Source organism: Neofelis nebulosa, chromosome 14, assembly GCF_028018385.1.
Source record: "Neofelis nebulosa isolate mNeoNeb1 chromosome 14, mNeoNeb1.pri, whole genome shotgun sequence".
NCBI lineage: Eukaryota > Metazoa > Chordata > Mammalia > Carnivora > Felidae > Neofelis > Neofelis nebulosa.
Genome location: NC_080795.1, coordinates 46,980,919 through 46,992,528, shown reverse-complemented (window position 1 = coordinate 46,992,528; position 11,610 = coordinate 46,980,919). Strand labels below are relative to the sequence as shown.

Sequence of the window (11,610 nt, the reverse complement as noted above, 5' to 3'; positions counted from 1 at the left end):
TCAAAGAACAGTGACTTTACCATCTCAGAAATATAACCCTGATCAATTTGTTCACCCATTCAGCCTAGCATGAATCTGTCCTGATGCGGAAACGGGGTGGGGGGGGGGGGAGGGGGGAATAAAAAACCCTGAAACTGGAAAACTCTCTTCCTGGTTTGTGCTTTACTGTCTAAATGCCAGCGGGAACTTCAGGCAAAACGTAATTTGCAGACCAGTCTGTGTTAGAAACACTGTATCCAACATACATAACAGACAAGGCGCCGCAAGAGCGAGGAAAGATTTTACGTGTCTGCGATTGACAAATTCAATCCTCTGGACAACTTGAGGCTGAACTCTTCAGAGGCTCCTTTGTCTGCTGTGCCTCAAGGCAGGTCTCCTAGTAGGTGCTCAATAAAGATATGTTGGGAAGAAAAAAAGAGCCCAAGAAAGACTCTTTACGATAGAGAACAAACTGATGGTTACCAGAGGGGAGGGAGGGAGGGAGATGGGGGAAATAGAGGATGGGGGTTAAAGAGTACATTTATGAGGAGGAGAAAAAAAAAAAAAGGATAGGTTGGAAAAATCTGTAAGGCCAAGATGGAGTGTGCAAAAGGTAATAGGGAGATTTCTGAGTTCTCACTGCAACTATAAACTTAGAGGACTTTTGCAACTGGTTTTGCAGCTCATCCAAGCGCTAATCTTTTCTTAGCTCTAACACATTTAAAGGGAGAAGAGGCAGAGGCATTTTACACCGTCGATGTATCTCTTTGAACTTCCTTAAGTTGACTGGGCGGAGGCTCTACCGTTTTAGGTCCGCCCGTTTGTGCGGCACCTGCAATTTCCGCTCCTCACTTTACCCTCTTCCTGGCTCCAGGTCCCCGCTCTTGGCCCTGCCTGCGGCCCCCTTCCACTGCCCGCTGGGTCAGCGGGGTCCCTGGGAACTACCACGTCCCGCAAACCTTGCTTCAGGAGAAAACAGGTAATGAATGATCTTTAGGTTTTAAATCACTGCAACATGAAGTCTTCAATGGGACGCATGATTTGGATGGAAAAATCTGATCTACGAGAAACGAGTCAGTACGGTCCAACCTCCGCTCTTTGCCTCTCTTCGTGTTACGGTTTCCAGGATCACCCGAACCCTCCATCTAAGAGAGCTGCAGTCTCCTCTCGGGAGTTGTAGGCTTTCCGAAAGCGGCGGCCTCTCCTTCCAGGCCTCACCTCCCGCCAGCTCCGCCCCGCCCGACCCACCTCACCCCCGCTTCGCGCCCCCATTGTCCCCTCGCAGCTGTCACAGCGCGCACATCCCGAGGCCCCGATTGGAAAACCTTCCCGTCACTCAGCCCACACTCCGGGGCCGGACGCCTCACTCCCTATTCCGAGCCTTAAAAGGTCTAAGGCCGCTTTCCGCGAGCCAGCAGGTAGAGCCGCGGCGGCGGAAGGGAGGAAGGGAGGGGCTGCGCGCTCAGGTTGGCCCCGCCTGGCGACGGGGTGCGGCGGGCTGAGGGGGCAGCGCGCCACACCGCCCTTCCCCGACCGTCTGACCGCGCCCTCCCCCGCCACCCCCAAGGCCTGATCACAATGCCAGAGCGGCGGAGCCACTCGCGTAACCCAGCCCCCGGCCGGCCCAGGAGGCAGTTAACCACCGCGGGGCACGGAGGGCGGGGCGGACCAGGGCGCCCCTGGAAGGGGATGGGGGGGGGGGGATGTGAAAGGTCCCGGATGTTGCTGAACCGGAGCCCCTTCTAGAGGGAGTGACTGGCGCAGGCGCAGAAGGGCCGCACGGAAAACCAAGGTGGGGGTGGGGAGGAATTTCCTTCTTGCTGGTTTTGAGGAAGAGTGAGCCTGGGAAGGTTGCGGGGGATCCGAGGGGAAGGCGAGGTAGGAAGGTAGTGGTGGGGGGAGGGGGAAAAGGAAAAGGAAGGAGCTTCCTGCCCAGGCTCACTCTCCCAAGAGCAGAGAAGTTGGGAGCTGAGCGGGCTGGGGAGGAGTGTTGGTAGCGGGAGAGGTGGTGCGCTCCGCCGCTCGCCCTCTAGCGCGGGCGGGCAGGACGCGCGCGCTAGGGAGCGGCGGTTGCACTGGGCCCCCAGAGCTGTGGGCACCAATCAACGGTTGCCATAGCAGCGTTTGACGTCATCGTGCGTGTGGTGCCCCTGCTGCCGGGGCTGGTGATTGGAGGAAACCCCGTGTCTGCGGAGCGGCTGTAGCCTGTGAGCAGCGAGATCCAGGGACAGAGTCTCAGCCTCGCCGCTGCCGCCCAGAGACTGCTGAGCCCCCGTCCGTCCGTCCGTCCGCCGCCACCCACTCCGGGCACAGGTAAGAGACCCGGCCGCCGCCGCCTCGTCCTACTCCTTCCTTTCCCAGACCAGCCTTCGGAAAGCGCGGGGGCCGTCCCCGCTCCACAGCCCCTCAGCCTCGCTCGCCCGGCGGTAGCGGCGCTGGGCTGAGGCGGAGTCTCCTCAGGCGGAGACGGGCGGCGGCTTTTCCGCTGGGTTCGGGCGGGCGGCTCGCGGCCGCCTCGGGCTGCTTGCTTCCGGATCGACGCCTTGGCCCCGATAAGCTCCGGTCCCCGTCCCCCGGGTGGAATGGGCGCCCACACGCGAGATCCCCAGGGACCCGCCCGGCCTCCGGCTCCCGGGGGTGACCGAGGCTCCGCTGGGCGCGATCCGTTCCCACCCTTGCCGCCCCCTCCCCCCCCCCCCCCAAAGCCCCTTCCTCGTCGCCGCCCAGCCTCCCGCTTCCGCCCGAGATAATGACTCGGCGGCTGCGGGCATTGCAGTGGCGCAGGTGAGGCCGCCCCCTCCCCTCGCCGCCCTCCCCTCCCCCTGCCTCTCCCGCCAGCTCCTCAGCGCAGCCTCCGCGCCCCGCGCTGCGGCGACGGCACCCAGCCCTCCCCCACCCGGGCGGCGGCGCGGCGGCAGGGCCGGGCCTGGGGACCGGGCCGCGAGCCGAGGCTGGGCCGGAGGCGCCCGCCAGGTACGCGAGGGCGAGGCCTCCCTTCTGGCACGGGCGGGAGCCGGCTCCGGGGTGGGGCTGGCCTGGGACCCGGGGCCGAATTTCCTGGGTTCCGCGGTAGGGTGGGGGATGGGGCTGGGGTTTTTTGTTTTGTTTTGTTTTTTTGTTTTTCCTTCGGGTGCATGGGGGCTGTGCGCCCAGGGCGGGGGATAGAGAAGAGAATGGGGAAGACGGTGGGCCGGCGTCTCGCTCGTCTGTCTGGTGGGCTTGAACCGAGGGTCCCCGTGCTCGCTTTTTAGATGGTGACCTCCTCTTGGGGCGGGTAAGGCTGAGCGTAACAGCCGGCTGTGGCCCCCGCTCGCCTGGGTGTGGCTCTTGCCCCCTCCCCCACCTGCTGCAGCTGTCGGGTCCTTATAGACTAAATGAGCACCAGCGGTGTCCGGTGGCGGAGGAGACGCGGGTGGGAGAGTGGGGTGTGTCCGCCGCCCGGCCGGTCGTGGTTCCGCTTCTGCGGGCGGCGCTGGCGTCTCTGCCCCCGGGGCGGGCGGGCTGCTCCCCCCCACCCTTCCCCGGCTCGGGCGGGGGCGCGCTGCTCCTCCCTCTTGCTCTGGTGGGGGGAATTAACACTCGGCGGTAGGTTGGGCTCCTTGACACAGATCCGCCATGACAAAGAGGGAGAATCGGGGACTTGGGCGGAGCCAAGGAGGGGTGGTTGCGGATAGCGCGGACGGAAGGATTTGCACTTTCAAGTCAAGGTCTGCCAGTGTTCGTTTCACCTCACTCGACGTCTTAACGTTGGTTAAGGGTTAAATGGGTGCGGCTAGTCTTCTCCGCAGTAAAGAGGCGAGGCCTTGGAGTACTAGTTACTGTGTGAGAAGCCCGATCCACTTCCCCTTGTACCAGAGGGGTTGGGGAGAGAAACCTTTGTACTGGTTTTTGTAATTTTTCGTTAGAAGCAGCATTAACCTAAGAGCGTTCTTGAGATCCTAGGGGGAAAATTAGTAATTTTGAGGGGTGTGGAGGGTATGTAATCATAAATTTTAAATAGTTTCGCTTTGACACGGTATCCCTTGCACCCAAGCTAGGTGATTACTTGTTCACCTTGTTCCGATTTGGCTTTAAAAAAGAAGTATTGTGGGATTTTCCTGAGAAGGTGAAGGATCTGATACCGGGTGTCAATTCTTCTAGTGACAGTGGCTCTTCTGTTCACCTTTTAATAGTGCACTTCAGGCTCTATATTTCCCACTTGCTGTGGGATCAGGGTATGGTTTAGCATCTTTCTGTGCTGTTTTAGCACCTTTCAAAAGGATATCTTTAAGGAAAAGTATAACGGGTAAGTTAAAAAAGGTCTAGGGAACTTGAAGATGAGAGAGAATTAATTAGGTGGGAAGTTATGGTAAGGGCAGCTTGAGTGATCATATAACCAGTTAAATTTTGACTACTGGAAACAATGCAATAACTCTGCATTTAAACTAGAGCAGTGACATAAGAAACACCAATCACACTAGAAGCACTTAATGAATACATCTTAGTGCTCACATGAAGGTAAGAGTCAGGACTCATGGATGTGTTTTTAAAGCATGTATGTATAACAAGGTACAGGTAGATGAGGTGTTAGGGTCTGTTAGATGGCAAAGGCGAGGTTGTTTGTTTTGTATTCAAAATGCCTTAAATCAAGCAGTTTGGCCCGTTCTTCCGGAAAATTATCATGCCAAGATCAGCTGTCAAGTGTTGCAGAGATCACTGGGTTTGGGGTGGGAGTAATACCAATAAAATGTAAACTTAAATGCTTCTGACTATAACAGTAGGTATTATTAAAATGAACAGACACGAATTACATTAAGCTGACTTGAATCATGGTTCTGGAAAAATGGTAGAGGTTGTAACGTTCCTCATTGGTACTGCTTTCACTAAAGAAAAACGGCTGACTTTTGGATTACTTAGGATATGGAAATTGGAATTGAGATTTTGGCCAAGTAAGGTAAGGGATGGATTTTAAGGTAGCCTTTTGATCAAATGTGCTTTGACTTTATGTGAAATTAGAATCTTCTGAGCAAAGATGATGTAATGCAATTTTAGTTTTGCTACATTTATGTTAATGGCTTTAAATTTGCCCCCTGAAGGCTGAGGGCATTCTCCCTTCTCCCTTCCCTTTTTTTTTTTTTTTCTTCCTCTTGTCATCCTTTTGTAGGGCTGCATTAAATTCCTCATGTGAAGACTCTTCCACAGGCAATTAGGTTTGAGGTGTTAATCTAACATTTACAAAAGGTATAATACTGAGTCTTTATTTTCATGGAAAAAATATCTGAATGTTACTTTTTTTCCCTGCAGAACATCCAGTCATGGATAAAAATGAGCTGGTGCAGAAGGCCAAGCTGGCCGAGCAGGCTGAGCGATATGATGACATGGCAGCCTGCATGAAGTCTGTAACTGAGCAAGGAGCTGAATTATCCAATGAGGAGAGGAATCTTCTCTCAGTTGCTTATAAAAATGTTGTAGGAGCCCGTAGGTCATCTTGGAGGGTCGTCTCAAGTATTGAGCAAAAGACGGAAGGTGCTGAGAAAAAACAGCAGATGGCTCGAGAATACAGAGAGAAAATTGAGACCGAGCTCAGAGATATCTGCAATGATGTACTGGTGAGAACCAAACATTCAGTCTAGCTTCACTATGATATAGGATTCCTATAATGAATATCAGGTGTTGGTCTCAACTTTTTCTTCCTTTGGTTTTTCTTTTCCTTTATAAAATTGAGCGTTCTCAATTTGGAAGTCTTCAGGGTGTCATTACTAAAAGGTTATTAAAACAGTTGTAGTTAAGCTTGTGTAAATTAAATGGAATACTGATTATCAGTCACTTCAGGTAGACTAAAAAAGACTGGTAGTATATTTTATACTAATTGAAAAGATAAAAGTATTTCTGTCGTGGTCAGGGTGTTTGTAGTAGTTCTAGAACTCATTTTCTTAAATGTACATCTGTGGATACAGGAATTTTGCATATCTTGTTTTATGTATGAGAGATGTAATAGAAGACTCATTACAGACTTAATACCCTTCCTTGGTTTAGCCAGTATAATGTAATGAATTAGCTATGCCAAAAATCATGGCTTCAGAGTTGCTTTTTGCCTCTTCTTGCATTTAAGTGTTAGAGGTCAACTTTGACAACTAGAGTAAAAAATCATGAATAACTCAAACCTGATTTTTTTCAGGTTCAGTCAAGAAGTAGTTTTAGAATTCAGTACCTATTGTTTTGAAGCACTGCTTCTCTAAGAAGCTTAAAAGAATAGAACATAGCAATATTCCTTAACACACAAGTCTTTAATTACTAGTAGAATAGCTTTACATCCTAAATTATGAATATTTTCCTGAAATGGTACTTTCTTCATGCTGTCTTTTTTTTTTTTTAATTTTTTTTTAAACGTTTATTTATTATTGAGAGACAAGAGAAAGACAGAGCAGCATGAGGATTAGGAGGGGCGGCGGGCCCAGAGACGAGACACAGAATCCGAAATAGGCTCTAGGCTCTGAGCTGTCAGCACAGAGCCCCATGCGGGGCTCGAACCCACAAACTGCAAGATCATGACCTGAGCCAAAGTCGGATGCTTAACCGACTGAGCCACCCAGGCGCCCCAGTGCTGTCTTTTAAAGAACAATATTTTTTATCTTAGTTAACATGGGTTCACAAAATCTTCTCATGTATTATCTTTCTTCGGTGCTTTTTTGTTTTTTATTTAAAATCTTCACGTTGGTAGGTGTCATTTATTTTTAAGATGGGAAAGGAATTCCATGTTTTTATTAAGGCTAAATAACATGTTTATCTTGTGGTTTGCTAAGGTAATAAGAATATTTAAAATTCAAAAATAATGTTTTTCTGTAATAAAAAAATGTGTTGGGTGTTTTCCCCCCCTTACTCTCTTTACTGACTAGTACCTGCATACATGATACTGAATTTTGTAGCTCTGGTGGTTTTCCCCCAATTATTACACCTGATAGATTAGATAATTTTTATTTTGGTTTCAAAGAGTTTGTTGGCTTAGGAATCTTAGGAGTAAAAGGGGATGTAGTAACATTTTACTTTTTACTAACAAGCTTCTTTGCTATTTCAGGTAGGTATTTGCATGTTTTCCCCATACAAGGTCTAAAAGCTCCTGTCATTGTGAGGATTTTCCTAGGAAAAGACTAGCAGTTTTAATTTTGTTTTCCTTTTGTTTCCTTACCAAGAAAAAAAAATACTGCAAAGGATCAGTGGATGAGAATAACTAGATTAATCTGTAAATACCTTCTGTTTGTCGATTATTAATGGGGTTTGATATTGGTGACTACCCATGTTATCCTTCAGAATAGTACTGGCCTCTCACCAAGCCTGAGTGAAATTTCCACCTTGAGCATATAGATAAATCAAAGTTTAATTCCTTCACTATACAAAAGCTAAACAAAGTTTTGCTTCCAGCCTTGGTCTTTTGGTGATCTAAAAGTAGATCTTTCAGCTCTGCTCTGTTAGTGGTCTTTGCGTGGTTCATGCTTCCTAACATATAGTATGTACTCAAGTATTTGCTAAGAAAATGAACAAGAAGGCTTCTTTTGGAAAAGAGGGTAGTAGAACTAGGTCAGCAGCACTGCTAATTTTCCAAGGCCTTTTCTGTTTCATCTTGGGAAAATTCAGTATTTACAGATATTGTGGTTCTTTACAAGTAGGCCTATCATCTTTTTTCAAACAGGTCATGTTGGCTCTGGAAATAGCTTACATAAAATTTCCTTTTTCCCCTTCAAATAAAATGGAAGAATAAAATACGGAAGAACTGCCATTTCTTGTAGAGAAAAATTTTTTTGATGTACTTGATGATTAGTGAAAGGTTGTTTTAATTATATTTTAAGGTCTCACATGGTAAAAAGTAATCATAATTTTTATTCTAGCTTTTTCTGAACTTTGATTTTGTTTTTGTTTTCATTTTTTTTCATTTGAGAAAAATAAGCAGGTAATCCCTTTTCAGAATTTAATGTTTTTGTTGCGGTTGCATCAGTGATGAACCAGACTTCATTGTTCTATCAAGCACCTATATGATACTGGCTAAGATCTTTTCTCATAAAAAGGAGCTAAGTTTTTCTAAAGAGCTTTTTAGTTGTTATAAAATGGTGACTTCCATTCTGGTTATATGCATTTATCAAGTGTTTGTTTAATTTATACCATTTACTAAACAAAGAGTAGCCTTGTCACTTTGTGCAAGAATTGTAGAACATTACTGTGGAAAATGGTCACAGGCATATTCTTGACAACATGGAGTTCTCTTTATGCTAGAGAACTTGGGATTCTTCCTTGTGTTGTTAATTTGAAGTTTGCAATATGTGAACTAATCCAGTCTGCCTTTTCCTGCCAGATCTTAGACCAAAAGCTCTCTTGGTAGTCAGGCAGGGACCCAACACTAGTGATCTCTAATACCTCCTCTGCATAAACCCAATAGAAGAAGCTAAAAATTGGACAGTTTTGTCTTGAACGTGAAATGACAAAATGAGGAAATATATACTAGAAAACCCAGTTCAAGTTCAAAGAAGAATGTAGTGGTGTAAAAAGAATGCCAGGTTTTGAGTCAGACCAACCTAAAAAAAAATTTTTTTTTGTTTTGTTTATTTATTTTTGAGAAACAGAGAGAGACAGAGTGTGAGCAGCTGAGGGTCAGAGAGAGGGAGACACGGAACCTGAAGCAGGCTCCAGGCTCGGAGCTGTCAGCACAGAACCCAACACAGGGCTCAAACTCACGAACCACAAGGTCATGACCTGAGCTGAAGTTGGACGCTTAACCGACTGAGCCACTCAGGCTCCTGGTTGAGTCAGACCAACTTTTAACCATCTAATAGTTGCAAAGCCTAAGGAAATCATGCAGTCCCTCTGAGAAAATGGAGTTCAATTAGAATAATGTCTACCCTGTAAGATTGTGATGGAGAATGAAATCAGGAGTCTCTTAACTCAAGAGTCTAGGAATGGGATTTAAATCCAAGAAGCCTTAAAAACTGTATTTTTGTGGGGCAGAGGGTCCATACTGACCAGTAAATTTTCCGAAGTTGTATTAAAAAATTTGAAAGCCACAGGAGTAAGACAACAGCTTATAGGAGGTGAAGCAGTAAAATCTTGAATCTAGCATTTGTAACAGTTGGCAACAGTAGGAGAGTAACAGTAATAGTTAACTCAGTTAATTTGACTGAATTCAATTTTATTAAGTTTTTCTACATTTTTATTTGCCCAGGGCACTTTTAAGGTGTGGTTGCTAGGCATTGGTTTTTATCTCCAGGCTACAGAACTGCTATTAAGCAGCTAAGAAACCAGGTAGGTTTGGGGGCTTTCCTGGTCTGAATATCTTCATATGTGCCTCGGGCTTTGAAAACCGCTGTATGCAGTTGTAGGGTGAAAATCACTACGCAGCTCATTTATTGGAATAAGTGCTTCTCAAAAGAATTCTACAGTTATACTCATCTTTACCACTTAATATATTTACATGTTTTTGTCAAAAGGCTTTTGGTATGTTTCAAAATACAAAGACCTTCTGTGGCATAGTAGATACCTACAGTCTCTTCTAGAGAGGAATACATTGGACAGAGTCTTTTCGATAATACAATATTTTTTGAAGAGTTAATCGTGATAAGCAGTAAGTATTGCACCTGGTAAGGTGTTTTATACAGTTGGGAAGTCCGAGGTGTATGATAGGGAAATGAAAGAAAATAAAAGGAGAATAGAAAGGCAGGTGTTTGCTGTCTGGTGGGAAGGGGAAGAATAATCAACAACTTAAGAGCACCAGGCTACCTATCCTTTTCCAGTATAGCAGTACTTCAGTAAGAATGGAGTATGTTCAGGGCACCTGGGTGGCTCAGTCCGTTAAACATCTGACTCTTGATTTCAGGCTCAGGTCATGATCTCAGGGTTTGTGGGATCAGGCTTTGCACTGCTAAAGATTCTCTCGAGCTCTCTCTCCCTGCTCCTCCCGACTCACTTGCATGTGAGTGCTCTTTCTCTCCTTCTCCCCCTCTCTCAAACTTAAAAAAGAATGGGGTGCTTTCTACCTGTTCTAGTAAGAGATAGACGTGGAGATGTTTAGTTTTAGTCATAAGATGAGCCGTGAAGATTATTATTAGTGTGTTAAAAGCAAACTGAGGAAATGATTAAAGGACTTAAAGTTGGGATTAGAGTGAAAAACACCTGAGTTAAAATCCCAAAAGTATAGGAAGGACAGGCATACTTCTAAAATAATGATCCAACTCTTAGAATCTACCGAAGAGAAAGGAAGAAATTGTTTGCAGCCCCAGCAGAGGCATTTTGAATTAGAAAGGTGGAAAATAGGGGCGCCTGGGTGGCGCAGTCGGTTAAGCGTCCGACTTCAGCCAGGTCACGATCTCGCGGTCCGTGAGTTCGAGCCCCGCGTCAGGCTCTGGGCTGATGGCTCGGAGCCTGGAGCCTGTTTCCGATTCTGTGTCTCCCTCTCTCTCTCTGCCCCTCCCCCGTTCATGCTCTGTCTCTCTCTGTCCCAAAAATTTAAAAAAAAAAAAAAAAAAAAGGTGGAAAATAAGCTACTTTAGAGTTATTTATAATAGCTTACCAAGAATAATTTTGCTTTTCATTTTTTAAGAACACTCAGCTTTTTTGTTAAAGAAATCCTACTGGTAATACCTCAGTAGTGGTACAGTAGAGGCATCCTAATTAATTGGTTAATTGAAAAGTAGTCTGCAATCATACTTGTTTTAAACCTTTGTTTTAAATGAAAATGTAGATGTTTATATGTGTTCTGTTGTCTGTTTTTAATGTGAGACCAAGACTTTTTTTAAGTTTTATTTATTTATTTTGGGAGAGACAGAGTGTGAGTGCGGGGAGGGGTAGAGAGAGGGAGAGAGAAAATCCCAAGTAGGCTGCACACTGAGAACTGTGAGATCATGACCTGAGCCGAAGCCTAGAGTTGGACACTTAACCAACTGAGCCACCCACGTGCTCCCCATAACCTTTTCAAATACTTTGCTAACTACTCCTACAGATGAATCCTTTATAAAATACATTTTGGGTTTGCATAGTAGAGTGAGAACATAAATGTTTGATAAACTGTCAGTACAGAATCCTAGAAATGTGTAATTGTTTCTAATCTTTCAGTTGTTGAACCCAGGTGATTTTTCTGTGTGTGACTCTCCTTTAAAAACTAGTTGTTCCAAAGCACTTAATTTAGTTTTCATAGTAACCTACCTTTTCACACTCATATTTCCTAATATTTAGGTAGCATAACATTTTAAGTAATTAATAGCCAGTTTAGCGTGGTTTGGAAACAAATATTGGATTGTTCATTGGATATCTTAAACAGATACCAGTAACTGCTGGTAGAAGCTGAGGGGAATTCCAGAGAATATCTGAAAAGCCTACTATCCTCAGGCATTTAGCCCAAGTCATGGTCATTGTCCTGTTTGCTTAGCTAGGAGTGAAGAATGTAGTATAATTTAGGTTGTCAATTAAGTGAAATTTGGTTAATTCAGCACATTATGCTTTTGTAGAAGAGTTGTTGCATTCAGGATCATTCTATCAGAACATTGGGTGGAGAGAACATCGGTTCCTTTAAAATGCTTTTTCAGTAATATTGCAAGAGATGAGACTAGGAGAGATGGGTACTGGTTAGATCATACTACACTATTATACCTACTGTATATACACCTAGTATAG

General features: G+C 45.8%; 1 protein-coding gene across 3 annotated transcripts in view; it reads left to right on the top strand.

Annotated features, from left to right (window-relative positions):
* Positions 1-938: 938 nt before the first annotated feature.
* YWHAZ (tyrosine 3-monooxygenase/tryptophan 5-monooxygenase activation protein zeta) overlaps positions 939-11,610 on the top strand; it is a 34,542-nt gene continuing 23,870 nt past the window's right edge. Inside the window, exons 1-3 of one of the 3 annotated variants that reach the window (XM_058698708.1) lie at positions 939-958; positions 2,101-2,292; positions 5,263-5,567. In XM_058698708.1, coding sequence (XP_058554691.1) covers positions 5,274-5,567 — 294 coding nt within the window. In that variant the 5' untranslated portion in view covers positions 939-958; positions 2,101-2,292; positions 5,263-5,273. Of the gene's footprint in view, positions 959-1,670; positions 1,772-2,100; positions 2,293-2,929; positions 2,953-5,262; positions 5,568-11,610 lie in introns of those variants that run through there. The other 2 variants (XM_058698707.1, XM_058698710.1) reach the window with 2 other exon arrangements.